We start from the raw sequence: 20,988 nt of genomic DNA on the forward strand, positions 1-20,988 counted from the left end.
CAAACCAATTAATATCGTTACTGTATAGCATGGCTTTTGCCATTTAACTGCCCAGCAATGACCGACAGTTTGAACTGAACTTGCCCGGATTGAACTTTTACAAGAGAGGTCGCCGCAAAGATACCCATTACGTTGCACCTTTTTACTTGTTCTCGAGCCCTTAGGCCTACTAAACTATATTTTCCATCAACGCAAGCCAGAGGCTTGGTCAGTTTTGTGTTGGCGGTAGTTTCTTTAGTATAACCCGGCGTTGATAGGATTATGATTGGCCGAATATTTTGAGTGACGCATTTGTGGGTTCATCAGCCCGATCACTCTGTCGTAGTTATCTTAATAAGTTCGTGCATTTTTTTTGTAACTTAGGTACTCTAATGTGATGGTTATCTATTACAGCCCGATCACTCTCTCGCAGTTCTCTTTTAATAAGTTCGTGCATTTTTTTGTAACTTAGGTACTCTAATGTGGTGGTTATGTATTACAGTACAGTTAATAGAACACTTTGAACATTTTATTTTTAACTTTCTAACGCCGCCTATTGGTTAGAAGAAGAAGCTGTTACGAGATTTATTATATAGATCAGCAACATAATACACGTAATTGGATGTTTTGCCCTACTCTGACGTAATTTGTACTTTATACTAAGTACATTTGAGAATACTTGCGAAAACATTCGCAAGTAGTTCTCGGGTGGGACTCGAACCTACGACTTCCAGATCACTAGCCTGGCGTGGAGTAGGGCAAAACATCCAATTACTCAACTCCCTGACGCAAAAACTACAATTACAATAATACACGTACATAATAACTTAAATGATATTACAAAACGAACAATAAACAATACAATAGTAAAGAATAGGACATTCATCGAAGAATGGGAAAATCAAATACAAAGTGGATTTTTTTTATGTTCGGGATAAAAGTTGATGCCAAAGGGTTGTTTTTATACAATGGTTGAATTGGTGGTGTTTGTTCGGCTTAACAGGTTTGTTTTTGTACTTCAACAATACTTTCTATTCTTGTGTACTAAGTGGGTGTCCGGTTACAAGTGTTTTTGATTTTTTACGATAATAACAATTAACCAGGTTTATCAAATCCGGAAAAATCATTTCAAGTGTTGTATGAGATTTTTGTGGGTACCAGTCTTTTCTTTTTTAAGTTTTCCGAGTGGCCTAGCTTTTGCCCTCTTTACTATACAATGAGGCACCTCTAAATGCCAATTTACACAGACGAGTGGTAACGGTAAGCGGAAAACCGCGTAGCTTGACCCACGATGTAGAATCTGTATCTATCCTGAGTGGAAACTGCCCGTCTGCTCCGCGTAGCGTTGTGCTTAAATGGTCATAAGGAATGACATAGATTCTATAATTTGTATTACCGAGAAAGTTCAAACGGTGCATAAAACTAGACGTGTAGAGCCATATCGAAAACCCGCTTGAGAAAGACCTTATTATTTTAACAATAAGCATACCCACCACCAACCTACAACGTTACATGAAAACATGAATCACTTGGCATGGGAAAGTTATGCCCATAGGCATACGTAAAGGGGTACGCAACCAAAAAGTTTATGACTCATCGTCACTCATGGGAGGGCATGTGTTCACTGACAGGTAAATGTGTAGTCTGCGCATCCTTTTCCGCGCCAACTATTCACAGAAAAACAGACGATTGTAATTCATATTTTGAAAACTCGTCTGGTAAATGTTAGAGGCTCTGGGGTTAAATTTGGCATTTGAAATGTACTTCCTTGATTTCTATTATTCGCTGCGGCCTTCTTGTGCATGTCATGGGGGCTTTCTTGGAATAGTAATTTGTAGATATAAAGATGTTTTATATCAAAACTGACAAGGGAAGTGTCTTTTTTAGACTGATATGAACCTATGTGACGGGTAACATTAACATCTCAGTTGGTAGTCCCGTTTTAAAATGATCGTGCACTTAAACAGCAGACAACATAGATCAATTCATCTAGCTCATTCATGGTAGTGATATAATATCATCATGTCCATATATGGTCACATCACATTTTTTGTCACATAAAGTTTGATAGTGCAGCCAGAGCTTTATACACTTGGTATTGCGTTTATACACTTGGTATTGCGTTTATACACTTGGTATTGCGTTTATACACTTGGTATTGCGTTTATACACTTGGTATTGCGTTTATACACTTGGTATTGCGTTTATCTACATTATTATCGAATGGTAATGTAATCATAACATCAGTGTGTCTTTGTATGTCTACAGGATTAAAGCTTGGTTCCCACTACGTCCTCGCGTTGCGTCCTAGAGAGAACCAAGCTTAAGCGTGGTTCCCACTAGCGACGCAACGCAAGGACGTAACGCAACGCAAGTGAATTGACCAATCACAAGCGATGGCTTATTCGCTTGTGATTGCTAACTGTCTATAACTTCGCTTGTCATTGGTCAACACGCTTGCGTTGCGTTTACGTCCTTGCGTTACGTTCTAGTGGGAACCAAGCTTTAAGCGTGGTTCCCACTAGATGCGCAACGCAATGCAAGGATGTATGTGCAACTAAAGCGAGTTGACTAATTAGAAGCCATTGTTCGAATAATCCATCGCTTGTTATTGGTGAAATTACTTAGTAGTGGAAATTACAACCAAACCAAACTTCACAACGCGGCATGTCGCATGCTCTAACTGGTTTCTGGTTCTGGTATCGTTCAAGGTAAAGACTTTGGGCAAGTATACGTTCAAGAAATCCCAATCAGCAAATGAAAGAGACAGATATGATAATAGTGATAAATCCTCACCTGATATCGTATAAGAGGCGTTTGGTATGCCTTTGGTTCGTAGTACATTCTGTCATTCCTGTCAGTTGGAATATCACCAAGGAACAATTCTTGTCGCAGAGTAGTCTCCTTTGTGACGTCATTGTGCACTCTGCGAACCTCTTGCTTAAGTAACTCCAGTTCATTGACGGAATATCCAAGACCATCATTACATATAATGATAACGTCCTCTTGCGTCCAATCAAACACCACGTATCTCTTAAATAACTTCATAGGTTCATTTTCTTTAAAATACCCAGGACAGGTCTCGTGTATGCCCTCCATCAACTGTAAACTTTTCGCAGTGTCATACGCAACTAGAACTATTTTTTCTATTTCGTAGTAAGGCCGTGTACCGCCTTGCGGGACAGGTGATGTGATTTCATATTGGTCTTGCGTGTATGATATCTTTCCGCGTACCCTGAGTGTGTGCGTAGGTTTTGTACAAGAACTGTCTTCGTAGTAAAACTGGTGAAGCATGAAAGAATTGTCCATATGAAACTTGTATCGTCTGATTATAAACTCTGGTCCTGGCCGAACTTCACAACTGTAAAGACAGAAAAATAAATTATATATTATATTACATTAATATTAAATATAATGACGACATTAGTTTACGCAAAGATTTATATTTATACAAAGCAATGCATCGAAAAGTCGCGGTAAAATCTCTTTGTATGTGCATAAAGGACGCTACTCATGTGGGGAATTCCCTATCCCTACGTCATCATGGAAGTACGTATATAACTGTTTCTTCTATGGCAATACCTACAGTTCACTCAATATAAACTGGAAAGGTTGCAGGCGCTGTTTATGTCCAAGTCTTTTGGCCACAATGCTTTGAGGACGGTGCATTATAGTAAATGTTAAATTGAAATAAATCATAAAATTGTGTAAAAAACAGAAAACTAATTTGCTTTACTTATCTGAAAACTTTTTGCTAATTTGTAAGTTTTTAGTTTTCATTCAAAATGTACATAGCCCTAAAAGCATGATTATAATTAAGTGTAACATTTTCAATCCGAATGTAATGTCGTCAAGACAGAATCAGACGATAAGAACACTAAGGCGGGTAGATGATAGAAAAGGGCGCTTAGTGGAGCCGATGTCGTCTGCGTCAGTTGTCGTCGTATCACCGCAGTAAGTCCGTCAAGCCTTTGTACAGTACGTGACATCTGCGTCAGTTCAGTTTTGTTTCTCTTCTCTGATACATAAGATCCAGCAAGCCCCGGGGCGTTCTAGTGACATGCCAAATACTAATTTGTTTATAGTTTGTTCATGGGTAGGGCTGAAGCATAGTGTGTGTTTATCTAAAAGACTAACGGTTACGATGAGAGCCACAAAATGCAATGCTTATTTTCATTTTATAATAACCCTCTTGTTCACCCAATGTAATTAACACCATTAGTACCCGTAGGGGGAAAAATTGGGAAGCCATAAATTAATTTGCGCCGCACCATGAAATATTTCCATTTAGGCGCGCTTACTTACCTAAATTATTTTTGTTAAAACCTGTTTCTGAGTAGCAAATTCTCTACACAAATTTAAATGTCACCCCCCCCCCCTCTCCCTCCGAGTCTAGGTTTTGGATCGACCAGGTGACGAACGATTTAATGAATCGCCTCATTTGAATATCAACACCTGGACGTCAAAACGTAAGTTGGCTTACTAGGTCTAACTAGGAATCGGTAAATGATAGGCCTACGTAAATTATACAGTTATCCATGGCGACATCTTTTTGGGGTCGTATACCCATTCTGTCAACCCTACAGCTTGTATCAACAGTGTATTACACAAGTTCACGTATTACATCACGAACAGGTGTTGTAATAATGGTAGTCCTACCACACCATGTAGTAGTAGCGCATGTATACTAATTATACGGTACTCTTCTTCTGCTGGTGGAATTATATTCAAAGGATGAATCAAGTACAGAAGTATGTCACTATACTATTTGTTTTTAATTTTTTTAAAATTAAATTTGTGCTGATGATCGCGTATTGTCTGGATTAACAGCGATTGACCGTACTCGGACAGACTGCGGTTCAAGGTGTCTGTCTTCAAGAATGACCACTGGGAATGATGTCAAAAATAGTTCAGATGATTTTTATTAGGCCTATTCGAAATTAAATTAAACATAAACTCTAGTTAAATAATAATGATAATGACCATATCGTTACTAACACCATCAAAATGTAACGTTTGATGCGCGTGTTCAAATGCTGATGAAACTGGTGAAGGTTTTGTACGCGCGCGTTCAAATGCTGATGAAACTGGTGAATGTTTTGTACGCGCGCGTTCAAATACTGATGAAACTGGTGAATGTTTTGTACGCGCGCGTTCAAATAATGATGAAACTGGTGAAGGTTTTGGACTCGCGCATAATCGTCACTATTCATGGAAATTTTACATATTTCAAATTCAATTGTAATTTAGGTGAGGTCGTATCATTAACTTGGTAGTAAATCGTAACATAATTTCTATTTGATTACAAAGTATAAAGTCTACTTGTGCGGCCGGTTAAACGTCATCGATTCGCAGCACTCTACAAAGTCGACTGTGACGTTATTCAGTAAAATTATCATTTCACCGGCGTACCAGTACGCGCCCATGGCTAACCATGCGTGCCCATATGTTCGTACAAAGATATCATCTGAATGATGTTGTGTTTGGTCGGGGGGAGTAAGTAATGACCACACAACCATTTCATACAACTGGAAATGAAGTAGTATAATTTAGCTATGTGTCTTGCAGTTAGACATAAGTTCATTTGATCTGTCAGTCTGTATCTTCTTAATTCTTACACCATAGTTTAAAATATTTAGGCTGTATCCGATGACGGGTCTGCCCTGAATCACTTGGTGTGCATTATTATCTCTTCAAGATCTACACGCTAATTTTTGTTTTAAATTGAAATATATATTTTGTAGGGTAGGGTCGGCTAACTTTTTGCAAGCGTGTATACTATTTCCTAGACTTGCTCCAAGTCTAGTTATGTCGAGGCTTGTCGATGTTTGTCTGAAATACAAGCTCAAGTAGTATACGTATGAAACGCCACTCCTCGCGTAAAGACACAAGGACCCGTTCAGGTTTTATTTACCTTGATGAATAAGGGTTATCGCAAATAGCGTGCGCGACGCATGGTGCGAAGCATTTGGAAGCAAACGTCACAACGCGTACGTACGTGATTGGTCGTTCCTCGCAAAATCTAGCTATTTGCGATAAACATTATTATTACTTACCCACGAAAGTTAGTGATAATTGACTCATGAAACCAATTTTATCCCATTCGGGCATTAAAAGCCTATATGGTATATTACTTTGCCGTCTCGTTACGTCATGTGATAACCATCTAGATGCCACAAAATGTATACGTTGCATCATTAATTAGTAGTAACTGTCAATCATTGATATACTGATGTTTTAATTTTCTGTAAAACACCATGGGGCCTTATAAAAAAAATGTGACGTAATTACTAAACTAGATTGTCCCACAGCCTTATTTCGACATAATGTGATACTGGTGACAAGTATGTGTGACAAGTATACGTTACATTTCTAGATGTATATCGGTGTTGATAAAAGTAGAAGCAGTCTTCCATTTTTGTCGGATCCTTTATGAAATTGGCACTTTAAATTAATAATGTCTCTTGCATGCTGGTTCTAGGCAGAGCTGATTGCGACAATTGTTTGGTGACAGACATATGCCGGGACGCATTTCACCCGTGTTGCTTGACGAATTTGCAAACGTGTTCAAAGTATTTGGCCTAGGACTGTGATGACGTATTTGGTACCCATTGCTCAGTTTAAAACCCCTAACTCCTACAGATTTGCAATTATGATCAAAATGATATCGCTTGGAATCATGACGTCATGTAAAAAGATTGAAAAAATTAGTACATAGAACCAACGGGAAGATCTCTCCTATTACATTTAATATTATATCAAGTTAGAAACTGACTCAGTCTTTTGACCCAAAGTTTTCAAAATTATTTACTTGCATTTTTGATCCAGTTTAATCCTTTTTTAGTAACTCTAATATTTATTTTAAATACCATTGCATCTCACTTGTTTTTTTTTATCTTTTAAAAATCACGAAGAGATTAGTTTTGATATAAAAGCAAAACAAGTTTTGCAAGCCATGACTTTTGAAATTGAAACTATTTTTTCGTACTGTTGATAAGATATTTTTGTGATGTTGCGTCTGTTATGTAATTATGATAAGATTTGTTTGCTTTCATTTTATGCGATTATAATAATATTTAATTAGTACTATTTACCAGTACATACGTCACGACTAGACAACACATTTTGTCTCGGAGGTTTTCAGTGTGTAATCAGAATGTGATGGCACTATATTAAACTCTGTCAAACTTTATGTGACAAAAAATGTGATGTGCCCATATATAGACATGATGATGTCATATCACTACCATATTTGGGCATATCACTACCATATTTGGGAATATTACACTTTTTTTGTCAAACTAGTTTGATGGTGTAGACAAAGCTTTAGTATAGTTATACCGTTACGTCACGTCACCAATATGCACACTAAAGCATGGTTCTAACTAGAACGCAATGCAGCAACGTATTGACGCAAAGTGCTGTATTGCGTAATCACAAGTGGGAACCGACGTTGCACTAGTGCTGCAAACATCGCAGGTTTGATTTCACGCAGGCGGGGGCAAACACAATTATTGGAAGGGCATTTTCTTCCGTTGCGTAGGTTGCGTTACGTTGCGTCGCTAGTGGGAACCACGCTTTACCCTGTGTAATACGTAGTATATGCACTTTTAGTGTAAACACTGTTATTACTAAAGCTTGGTTCTCACTAGCGACGCAACGTAACGCAATCTACGCAACGTAAGAAAATTCCCTTCCACTCATTGTGTTTGCCCCCGCTGCGTGAAATCAAACCTACGATGTTTGTAGCACTGATGCGTCGTCGGTTCCCACTTGTGATTACGCAATACAGCACTTTGCGTCGATACATCGCTGCGTTACGTTCTAGTGGGAACCACGCTTAACGTTACCGTAATACCAGATTTTATATGTTTGTTTATCATGATATTATGCTGATTTTTCATTGTCATATTAATATCGAAATTATTGATAGCGAGTGTGCTCTGAAAATGACCCTGTCAAAACTACATATTAATATCGAAAATATTGATAGCGAGTTTGCTCTGAAAATGACCCTGTCAAAACTACATATTAATATCGAAAATATTGATAGCGAGTTTGCTCTGCAAACGACCCTGACAAAACTACACGTTATATTTGCGGATAACTCGATGTAACACAGCGATGTATACGATGGTATAGCAAACAATACCACGTGTGTTTACTAAGTATCAAAGCAAGAAGTTGAGATTAGACAAATACGGCGAATCATCAAGTGCTTCTAAAAATAGTGGCATTGTACGAATACAATCCATTGTGTTGGAATCGATTCCACCAGTAATACGATAACTGATATCCAATGCCAATATACAAATCAATTTCCTTTATTTTCTTTAGGTAATTAGCAAATGTATTTATCTTTTATTAAGAATAACTTGCATTCATTTGATGTTTTCCAATATCTTTGGGTATCATAGTTTCGTTTTGATGACGTCAGCAGTGGTTGAGCTGGACAACCCTGGAAACATGAGTGCTGTCTTTGATATAATCATCCAAATAATATAGTTTGTTGACGCCTTGAGGAGACAACTATAAATCTATACTCCTTTTGTAAACAGTAACTCATTAATTATTCATAGTTTTTTTCAAATAACGTTTTCCATCAGAATCTTTGTACTGTATCTCAACATTTAATATGTTATGTACAGTAATATAGGAACATTCCGTAATACAGTGTCGTGTATTGTAGTATGTGGCGACTGCATTATGGTTAAGCTTATGACATGATACAGACGTCACATAGCCATATTATGCGACACTGTGTTGCAGAATTTGCCTGATACTGGGCAAGTGATAGTACCAAGAATGCTAATTGTTAACCGTATGAAAACCAGATCCATGCGAAGGTCGAGGTTTGTTTATTAAAGAGGTTTTTTTTAATGTCAATTTTAATATTTGTCCCCGTATTAGATTCCTATCACAGTATACTGAATGTCACAACACACAGAAGTGCTCGTACAAAAGATGATATTCTTAATCAGCGCGCGTGCTAGCCTTGGTTCCAGACGGAGTTTTGACTTAATATTAGTAAAAAGATGAATATTTTGGCACATATGGCGTTTCATACGTATACTACTTCAGAATTGGGGCAAGTCTACGCCCGTGCGTGCGTCTATCTCTTTGTAGAAGTATAATCTATCGAAGAACAAGGTTAGAGGTTAATTTCACCTGTATGTCTGACCTTAATGACACGACTGAAAATTGCGAGTCTATTTATAATACGTAAACTTAATTAGTCTGTCGGAAAGGGGAGGTGATAACGCTGAGCGAGTTCATACTTATAACGGAAGCCGTTCGTCTCAAGCGTGCTAGTTTTTGAAGAAAAAAAACGTAATTAAAAAATCGCTTGCTATTTTAGAAATGTCACTGAACACAATGAAATAAGTTATCCCAGAAAAAATGTAACGCTGAGCGAGTTCATACTTATAGGCCTAACGGAAGCCGTTCGTCTCAAGCGTGTTGCTAGTTTTTGAAGAAAAAAAACGTAATTAAAAAATCGCTTGCTATTTTAGAAATGTCACTGAACACAATGAAATAAGTTATCCCAGAAAAAATTGGTTTATTTTTTTCATTCGATTTAATTTCAATTCCCCAGGGTAGCTAAAATTCAGCTTTATCCAGGGTAGTCGTAACTCACCTGATCGATAGTTGTGAGATTCGATAAACAAATTAAATATCAAATACTATTGATGACAATGTACAATTATGTCACTTTGTCACTGTTGACTGGTTGCACATCACATGACATAATCTTGGTTTTATATGAATGTGTACGGTGGTACCTTTCCATTTGATGGTAGGCCTATTGTGTTCTCACTAATGTTTCTCATCTGAGAAATTACAGTTGTGTTGTTGCTGTGTTTAGTTTCATTTTTAATAAATAAGTACAGACATTTAATGTATTTATAAATAAACGTATACTGTACATAAATAAATTGCAATTTAACATCCGTTTTTTAAAGCTGTTTTACAAAAACACTTAGGCCTAATACAGTTTTGTTTTGGATTTAATACTGTTTGCCATACTACTTGCTGTTGAGACGCGGTATTCAACTCGGGTCAGCAGTCAGTTTTTATAATACGATTGATAACTTACCGTATTACTAATGTAGTCCTAATACTTATTATAAAGCAAAAACAAACAAAATACATGAAACAGTGTTAATCCCAATTTTAATCATGTCCTCCCAGGGGGCGGTGTCCAAGTATAACTGCACATGCGCACTATTGGAATAATTTGAAAGATTTCTGGGTCAGCAAATCCACAAAACTACAAGCCTATCCAGCGCACCACATCCACCCCATCCTAGACTACTAACCTTAATGGCCGCAAGCTATGAATTTGTTAATCAAATTAGTATTACGTATATGGGTCATGTCTGCATTTAAAGGATTTATTATAGAGGGGTTTTTTTTCTAGCTAGGCCTACATATTATCACATCGTAAACAACTATTAGAGACATCGATTTGGAGGATCTTAGTCAAATTTCACCTTGTTAAATCACTATCTTCATTCATATGTTAAAGGGTAGCTCCGGCTTTGAAATTGTTATTGTTTATTATAGAAAAATATAAACCTTTGTATCAATATTGATAATAACCCTACTTATTTTCCTACAGCTGTGACGTACCGATGAGCGTCGTGAAATTAGCCCCTTTAAACATAGTTTACACAGGACCTTTTATTACTGACGGAGTATAAAGCTCTGTCCACACTATCAAACTTTATGTGACAAAAAAATGTGATGGGCCTATATATGGACATGATGATGTCATACCGCTCCCATACTTGGGTATATCACTACCATATTTGTGCACATCACACTTTTTTGCTAGTTTGATAGTGTAGACAGAGCTTTAGATAGGTAATTCACCAACACGGAGCTACCCTTTAATGTTGGTTTTATTCTATTTTTTCATTCAGAAATGCAAACAAGATGACAATTAAAACTTACCCAGAAGACATCCATTCGCCGTTGATGTGTGGCGGCGTGATTGCTGTGACGTCAGAACTCCTAATTTGCTGTAACCCCCTGGCACAACAATCGATCATGTGTTCGTATGTCGTCACAGAATCGGAGACACGAACGCCAACTTGTCGACACTCGGCGACACAAATCAACAACACTGTGAAAGGTAAATTAATTAATTAATTATTATGTACGTTTAATTTAGCATTAACGCGTTTAATTTTTGTTTTGGTTCAGGCGAACTAACATGCGCACGTCTTTATGACGTCACTGAAATCAGGGCACTGCTCATCACAAAACTCCCTTGAAAAACGATGGATACTCGGATACTCGATTCATGGTTGAGCGCAGGCCTAGCTGGTGTGTGTTTAGTTAGACAAACGACCATTTAATACCCTGCAATTATGTCTTTTAAAAGTTCATGAACAACCTTACAGCACCTGTTGTTGAGTATTTCATAAAGGTCTAGGCCTGTTGGATTTAGGAAGAAAAAAAAGAGGTATAGCATCCCCTTCGACTTCAACAGGAAATTAGGCCAAGTGCAATGTATGATATTTAGTAATTTAGCTAAGAACCAGGTAGATAACGTTGGTTGTTGCCTGGACTATCGAAACCCGAACAGCAGCCAAATAGGATGATGACGGAACGGAAGCAGCCCTTTCCTAGGTGGTGACGCACGGTAACAGACTTCTACACACATACAACAACCGCTCAAGTACAAACTCTTAACCTTGTTTCGTGCTGTATGACAAATTATTTACTTTACCGGGGGGAATTGAGCATTTTGGTGTCATCCGCCAGCTTAACTAGGCGTAGCAGCACGTACGGTCGCATTGGCCCGTGACCAGGGGCTTCCAAGATACTCGTGGGAGTTGCCAAAATCTAGGTCTATATTCTTATAATACGTACGAACTACGATTTAATCAGAGCATCGGGTGTTTAGATTGTTAGAAATTAGAATTAGGGAGCTGAGATAGACATACGACAAGACTTATTCTTCTATGCAATGGAAATAGGGGAGCGAGAATAGGGGTAGACCTACACAATTATTCTTTCCTCTTTATTTAATTTTGTTCTGAGGGCAACATCCGATCTTCGGTCAAAAATGCCTTACAAACAGAAGGATTTTATAAACAGTTCTATAAAATATGAATAGGCCTACATTCCCTGGTCTGGAATTATTTTAATCTTACGAAGGTGTCCCCTGCATAGGGCTCTACTGTGTTTTAATTTAATATTTCCCCCTGTTATTCAAATTACTTGGTTAGTTACGGTAATTCCTTCTACTTTCACATTGTTAGCCGTAAACATTCTCCTGCTGCACCGATTGCTCTGCTCCACATATTGTAGTTTGGACATCTGACCTAATGATAAGCTCTGTCTACACTATCGAACGTTATGTTATGATGTCATATTACCATATTTGGGCATATCACTACCATATTTGGGCATATCACTACCATATTTGGGCACGTCACATTCATTTTATAGTGTAAACAGAACTTTACTGACATTTAGTTTCTACTTAAAATGACTGTTATTGATAGGTATGTTATCGCAGTTCCTGCACTGTTAGTTGGAAGTGTTTAACACGTCAATAAACTCGCTGAAATCAGAATTAAATCAGCACATTACGTCGAAGTGTATTACTGAAAGGGCATTCGCACGGGGTCATGTTATAGAGCTTCACCCTCTCTCCCCCTTCGGATTCTAGTGAAACTTAAGTAAAAAGTGAAAGAAACGTTTGTTTTATGCTCGTGGTATGATGCATGTTTTGAGAGATATTGCTGAATCAGCATTTTATCGACAAGTGTGCATTTTCATCGTGTGAACAGGTTTTCGATCGTGTGAACCAGGTTTTTGTATCGTCTGAACCAGATTTTTGTATTGTGTGAACCAGGGTTTTGTATCGTGTGAACCAGGGTTTTGTATCGTGTGAACAGGTTTTTGTATCGTGTGAACAGGTTTTTGTATCGTGTGAACCAGATTTTTGTATCTTGTGAACCAGATTTTTGTATCGTGTGAACCAGGTTTTTGTATCGTGTGAACAGGTTTTTGTATCGTGTGAACCAGGTTTTTGTATCGTGTGAACCAGGTTTCACTGATATCACTTTCCTGATGAATGTTTTGTAAGATATTGCCGAATCAGCATTTTATCGACAAGTGTGCATTTTCATCGTGTGAACTGATGTTTGTATCGTGAGAATCATGAGCTTTCACTAATATCACTTTCCTGATGAATGTTTTGTAAGATATTGAATAATTATAATTTATCGACAACTGCACATTTTCATCTCACATGTAAACAGTTGTTACTTGTATCTCCGTGCGATTTTGGGAAATTCCTGGAACTAATGTTACGCTTAATGGGTTTATTAATGTGTACATCTTGGTGTACTTTGCTAGTGAGAACCAAAATGTTTATACAAATTGTATATTAACTGCAAGTTTTAAGGTAAACAAAAATAAGTCAAAACTTTGTACTCTTACATTCTTTAGGAAGATCCACTTATGTTTACCATAAGAATAAAGAAACGTATTTTTCTCTTTCTAATGTCACATTGCGCGTGCACGATCATTTCATCGTTATCCGTAAGCTCTGTCTACACTAACAAACTTTATGTTACAAAAAATATGATGTGCCATGATGTCATATCACTACCATATTTGAGCATATCACTACCATGTTTGGGCACATCACACTTTTGATAGTGTAGACAGAACTTAAGTAAAGGTGTCCCTGACTAGGAGTTGGCCGTAGTGTTAAAACATATGTTTGATGCTGTGTATTATTTGTTTGTATGGCATTTGATAGTGTAGACAGAGCTTTATCAAGGAAGCGTTGATATGTTGTAAGCGTCATATGTTAGATGTCATTAAGTTGTAACGCATTGCTGTTCATTCATTGGAAATGATTTTTCCGGATAATTAATGAGTCGAATCAATCAGCAATGATTAATTAATGAGTTAATCAAACATAAGGAAAGCGTAAGGAATCATTCAACTGGAACGATTGTTTGGTGAGAAAAAGTTCGCGAGGAACTGTCGACCGAGAATACGGAACTGTTATGGGACCTGGCAGTTTGTATAGAAAGATGATATATCTCACAGTACCATAACTTTAAACAGATACAAACTCGAGTGTTCGCCCAGCGATGATGGTGACATGTACTTGTTTGTTTGAGCTCTGCGTGCACATTTTATTTAAATTTAAATGGCTGTTTACAGCTCTGAGCTGTCTACACTATCAAAAAAAGTGTGATGTGCCCAAATGCCCAAATATACGTAGAACTAGTTTGACAAAAAACTGTGATGTGTCTAAATATGGTAGTGATATGCCTAAATATAGTAATGATATGACATCATCGTGTCCATGCATTGGCACATTCACATTTTTTTGTCGCATAAAGTGTGATAGTGTAGACAGAGCCTAATATTGTGCTGATTAGTTTTCTCCAACACAAGAGCATTTTTTATAATTATTTTTAACCCAATTTGAAAATACGAAACAAAATGTACCGTCTTTCAAGTAAAGTTAATTAAAATGCTTAAATAAAGTTAACTTTTTGGCTCCAATTATACCTAGAACCACTAATTGTTTTGTCGGTTTTTTTTAAACAAGTTTCAGCGAAATAAGTAGGTCTTTAGAGTCCTTTGGAAACACACGAGTAAATAAAAACTGACGCCAATCTAATTTTCCTTAAAGCCAATGTATACATTTTCCATTCTTAAATCTATTATTTAAACAAAAAGAAAACAACGATATATTCCCGTGAGATGGATTTTAGTGCATAAAAGAAAAAGTATTTATTTATATTTTAACAAAACGCATGTTGTTTTAAATCGCCCACGACAAAATGAAGTCATTTTACCATAATATTTTATTTTAGGATAAAACGTTGCTAATGGTGAAATAACAACGTGTGGGCTAAACAATAACTTTTATGAAACAAAATACACCATATGACAGAAATTTAGTTTTTTATAGGTTATTATTATTTAAACAAAGTGTTTTCTTTTTTGTATACCTCGCAAATACAACTATTTTTAAGGAACATTTTAAAGGGTTGTTTAATTTTGATTAAGACTATGCCATTGGCGTTTGATAACAATTGATGAGTGGGCTAAAACATAACATTTAGGAACTTTACACCAATGAATAAGCAAGCGTTAATGTTGAGTTTAGGATTTGGGACCATTGATGTACCGATGAAAATAAATTTAATATTATTTTGTTTAGGAAAGTTTCTGGGTTAAGCTGAAACTTAATACTATTAAATATACAGATTCGCAGTATATTATTTTTCGTTTCCTTTGGAACGCTTCCTTTGGAACGCTTTCTAAGTGTTTGTAACGGATTGTACGAGTTTGGAACGCGTTGTTTATACCCAAAACCCTACATATTTTATGAGACTTAAAACATTTCAGATTCGGACATTTTTATTTAAAACTTAAATAATTGTGTATAATATGTACAAATATCAATGAAATCGAAATAAAGGTGAGTGAACCTCACAAAAGACAAAACTGGTTGTACAGTTATTTACCAAATAGTTTAATTTAATAATTGAATTTAGGTCTAGTTTGGCTTTAAAAAAAAAATGTTTCCAGACTGTTTACTCCCTCTCGCGTAGGTCGTTAGTAAAAGCTATCTTGTAAATTTGTTTCTGAAAAACTGTAAAACGTTTAGTGTGTATCCAAACTTGATAACATCAAATGAATAAAAATCAAAATTAATTTAGGCCTAAACAAAATTAGAATAAATAAATTAAATAATTTACATTTTTTTATCAGTGTCTAACGGACTAATACAAAAGTTCACGGACGTTGTGAGTATAAACATTTAAAGATATTGCTATGATTTCGTGTGAAACGTAGATTTAGGAAGAATTTATAAATTAAATACGTTCACTGAAGTTTATGTTGTTGAGATTATCAAACGTGTAAATCGTAAATATTCCATTCGTGTACTGTTAGTTAATCTTTGGTTTAAATGCTTATCTTTACTACATCAAATACGTGACTATATTCAACAGTAGCTGTGTATTCCTCACGAATAACTTGCTTTTTAATTAGTTAACGGTTCATCGGGAAATCCAGTAGGCCAAAACTACTTATGCGCTGCTCTGTTAATTTCATCATAGACATTTTGTGGGTTTGTCAGAGTGCAAGGATAGAACAATTTACTCGATATTTGTAATGTTGATGGTTTAGTTTATTGGTAGGGAAAAATGGAACCAATTGATTTGAGGGTGTGATTGTTTGTCGAGGTTACGAGGAAGTTATGCTCCAAACCGTGTCTATAGGCACGTATACAGACGTTATTATTGGCCCGCAAGCGCGAAATTAGTGGCGATGCTAAATAACATAATTTGTAAGTACCGATCATCTTGAGGCAATAATATAGTTTTATTATACGTGGGAAACTTTATTTGCCGACGAAACTTTTATAAGAATACAATGTTTCAAATTTACCGATAACATTCGTATTTCGTAAAATATTGATAACTTATCCCGATTTTAAACCGAATTGCTTTGGTAGTTTATTTTCATGTATATGATTTTTTTTAAAGGTCGGTTATGGTTGTCTATATAGTTATTGCATCGTCCTTTTTTTAACATCGAGCGGGTGAACAAATCGTTTGATTGCACAGATTATTTTTTAAAACAATAAATGCATCAATGATATTGCCTAACCCTATTGATTTACCGCAACAATTATTTAGAACATCTACCTTTGAATTTGCGGGTGACTTAGAGAGATTATTCTTAAACAGTATAATAGAAAAAAAGCCATCAATATTGTAGCTCCTGTGAATGTTTCGTCCCTGCGGACGCGACCTTTTGCCGGTTCATTACGATACGGCACATGGGTTGACAAATTAACCCTTTTACAGTGTATATAATAATCGCCTATGGGACGCGAAATGATTTGGGCTGAAAAGGCAGCAACTTTAATAATTATAACGATGAATAAAACAACTGTAATTACAATAAATTGTTTTGTGTCGTCCTTCAGATTTAACATGAAGCCGATGCATCGCAATTAAATGCGTTGCACATCAGTAAAATAATTCAGACAAAGTATTAGCTTCTAGAATATTTGTAGATGCTTTGATCGTAGAGTGTTTTTTTTTTAAATTATTTTCAGTTTTTTTAGTTTGGCTCCTGTTTGCCTTTTATATTCGTTTTATCTGTTTCTTTCTATTGTATATGGCAGAAATTAAATAAATATAAATAAATAAAACAATTAGTTTTTGACAATATTTAATATAGTTTGTACGTTCGCATCGTCCTTCAGATTTAACGTTAAGCCGAGCATTGATATCGAAATACGCTGCACATTGGTCAAATAATTCCAAAACTATCTCATTGCGTTTCCGACAAAATTCAACAGAGTTTAATCTTGCACCGTCTTAGGGTTTGACGTTAAGCAATACTTATTAGCTCAGTAGCAATTCGTTTCTGACAAACTTCAACAAAATTTAATCTCGCTTCGTTCCAATTAATCATTTACCCGAAGATGATCCACCCTTGATAAAATAGACATCGCTCAAATATTATATTGCCGACAAACTCTAAGTATATTTCATATAGCTTAACAGCACATTTAACATCTGATAATACACAGAACAGCATTACATTTTGAAATCTTCAGCAGAAGTATTTGCTCATCGTCCTGATATTTTATGAAACCCTGATTTATATCCGTAACTGCTGCAGTTCTACAGTATCAGTGCCCAGAGTGAATTTATACTCGAAATAGTAGCATCTTGAATTTTCCAAGACGCTGTACGATGTATTTTCAGGAGAGTAGTTTCCATCATCCTTTGGATTAAACATTGAGCCGGTGAAGTTTAGCTTTGATTTATTAAAGGAATTAAAGTTTCATATATGTTGAGTTTTGTAACCAACATGTAATATTCGCAGGGACGTCTTAAAAACCCCAATTCTCAACATACACGATAAATTATATAAATTATTATATTTTCACTTTCTCCTCGTCCTTCGTATTAAACGTTGAGCCGGTGAAAACGCCCTGGTGAATATCTAGTGAATACTTAATTAAAACACGTACTCTCAATACGCCTACTCTAATACTGTACAAACATTATACCATACATACAAGTGCCTAGATTTGTAACGAACTAAATATAAGTGCTTATATTTAAACATATCATAAATTTCCTAGGTTAAGTGATGCTTAATGTAAGCGATACACGGTATGCTCTATAAATCATATTGTGTTCAACTTGCCATGTAACTTTTTTGATATACGAGTGTACGTGTATCGTGTGTATTCAGATAAGAACACCTTAAATAGCTTACTGAAGTTTTAAAATGTTAAAATAATGAAATTATACAGAATTAAGCAGAAGGCATTCTGCCAAAGATGACGTCGTGTACAAATTGTCTGAGGTGAAGTTGGTAAAACAATTTCTTTTGTTTAAAAATGTTGAATTTTGACAGATTTAGACATACTTAACAAAAGACTGAATCATTATAAGATAAAAACGGCATGAGATTTAAAACTATTCCTTTTGGTCTACTCTATGATACTTTTCCATTTCATTAAAAAAACTTTGCACATGGCTTTTCTTTCTACGAAAATATATGTTTTCTCCTTATATTGGTTTTCTTAAGTTGTGAAAAAGTTGTGAAAAATGATTATTTAATAGGTTTACAGATATAAAATGATGTCTTGAAATTTTGTCATCTGATTTCAACTTTTTTTTGGGTGAAAAAACAACTTGTTTTTAAGATTCAGTTTACCGTACTTGTTCCCTTTTCTTTCTTACTCTTTTCCTTTAATAAACATCTTTACTAACAGAATATTATTTCATCATGACTGTGTTCTTTTATTGTTTTTTTCTGATGCTATCGAAAAATACCATGTTAAAATAAATATCAAATTTTGCATTTTAAAGAACATTTTTTTGAAATTTCAAAAAGTTTCAAAAAAAAATTATAAAAAGTGAGGTTCCTGTAGCAACAAGTTTTTCTTCACCAAGTGGAACAAAATATTTGTATTTTAAACAATATTTTATCAATTTTCTTTTGAATTGTTAGCAAGTTTAAAAAAAAAGATTATTAAAAGTGAGGTCCGTGCAGCAACGAGTTTTTAGAATTTCAGTAGAAATTTTAGCAGAGACTATATTTAAAATGTTTTACTAATTTGAAGACTTTAGCATCTAAAAGATGATACAGTTCATTGATAATGCGAAACAAAATTGCAATAAATTATCCCAAATTTAAACCAAAATGATAATTTAAACCAAAATGATCATTTAACATCGAACCGTTACGAAATCAACCTGTATTGCATAACAACACGTCAACAAAATGCTAACTCCACTTGGGTAGCCACATGTATATGCAAATAATGTCTTTAATCATGCGTTTAAAAAAAACTAAAATTCAAGAAGCGAATATTCTAGATTAGATATAATAAAAATATGTCTTTAAAAAATAGAAATATGTAAGTATTCAAATATTCACCTAAGATCTACAGGCAATGTTTTGTTTTCACAATTCATATTCACAATAACTGGATTTGAAACATTAATGTAAAATGTTTGTAATGCAATTCCTAGTATTATATTTTTTCAAAAAAATTAAAAAATAACTCACCTGCACTCAGTTTTTTGTTTTATAATTAATATTTATTATAATAATTTCATTAAAATATCTGAATTACTATATTAATGTAAAATGTTTGGAAAGTAATACCAAGTATATTTTTTTTTCAAAAACAAGGAAAAAATAACTCACCTAATAATAAACACGAAAATCCTGAAGAAAAAAAATCCATAGTATACAAGTTTTAAATGAATGCTTTATAAATTCAGTGTAAAAAATTGTCCTTTGATGTACTGTGGCAACGAAGTGTCCGAGCAAACTAAATCTTGAGTGAGAAATCCTTAAAATATATACCCGATTGTCTTCTCTCAAAACAAACACATGTTCAGAAGATAAATACTCCAAAACTTCCTTAGGTAAACTCCAACAAAGAATTTTTGACAGATGAAAAAAAAGGTTGATTATTATAGTGTAATGCTAAATCTCCAACGCTAATTAGTGGGCGGGGCTTATGCACTGCGCGTACAAATCAAATACCATCAATTAACGATGTTAACTGTTGGTTGGTCTTGTGTGTCCGGCTATTAACAATCCGTGATCATCAGCCCACTTCCATTCCATAATGCTCCACAGTAAATGATACGAACAGGTTATATTACTAACTACCTAAATAAACTGAGGGCGTCGCATTTGCTCGTACAGTATTCGAATATCTGGGTTCAGCCTCGATATGAAATCATTCGCTCTATCAAATGTCGGTTGATGTGTAGTGATGACGTAACTGGCAATAGTAATTGAAGTGGGAGGAGCAGACAATCAATCAATTAACTTACCCACTGTTTATAAATCACATGACCTTTAAAATCCTCGACTTATCTTTCCAATACTGTAGCAACAATTGTATTAAATATAGTTATTCCTATTTATAATATCGCGTATAAACTCCAGGTATAAAATAAAAAGAGCAATGTTTAACAGAAATTCAGAGCCTACTTGTTGGAAGAATGTAAAAAAAACCTGTAAAGATCGTAATTCATCCACGAACCATTCAACTAAAAATTATACAAATACACAGTCAGAACGTCGTTTCAGGCAATTGATTACTTCTTGTGATTGGTTGAATAACTTTGGAATGATTCATTTTTAAGTAGGTTTCCAAAAAGTGGTTTATTTATATGTAACTAAAATGTAACTTTTTGTTAACGTTATTTGCCACACGTTATGCGCATTTAGCTAAATTATTGGTGAAGTCCTATTTATATTTATTTTACGTGTTTTTGTTAGATAGAAAAACCGTCAGAATTTCTCAAACATTTGATAATGGTAGAGTCCAACAAGTGGGCGTGGATTAGCGTTTGATTGACTTCTGGTTTTGTGAACGCGTAAACTCCAAGGGATACTAGAACAGTATTTACTTAACATCATTTTAAGATTTGAATTAAGTCATTAGCAGAATTA

The 20,988-nt window shown here is 35.3% G+C and overlaps 1 protein-coding gene across 1 annotated transcript in view; it reads right to left on the reverse strand.

The window, feature by feature from the left end:
- Positions 1-20,671, reverse strand: part of LOC140056194 (protein APCDD1-like) — a 33,838-nt gene extending 13,167 nt beyond the window's left edge. The window contains exons 1-3 of the mRNA XM_072101492.1: positions 19,723-20,671; positions 10,936-11,107; positions 2,776-3,340 (exon numbers count right to left, since the gene is read on the reverse strand). Coding sequence (XP_071957593.1) covers positions 2,776-3,340; positions 10,936-11,107; positions 19,723-19,762 — 777 coding nt within the window. The 5' untranslated portion in view covers positions 19,763-20,671. The remainder of the gene's footprint in view (positions 1-2,775; positions 3,341-10,935; positions 11,108-19,722) is intronic.
- Positions 20,672-20,988: the final 317 nt, after the last annotated feature.

Source organism: Antedon mediterranea, chromosome 8 (genome assembly GCF_964355755.1).
Source record: "Antedon mediterranea chromosome 8, ecAntMedi1.1, whole genome shotgun sequence".
Classification (NCBI taxonomy): domain Eukaryota; kingdom Metazoa; phylum Echinodermata; class Crinoidea; order Comatulida; family Antedonidae; genus Antedon; species Antedon mediterranea.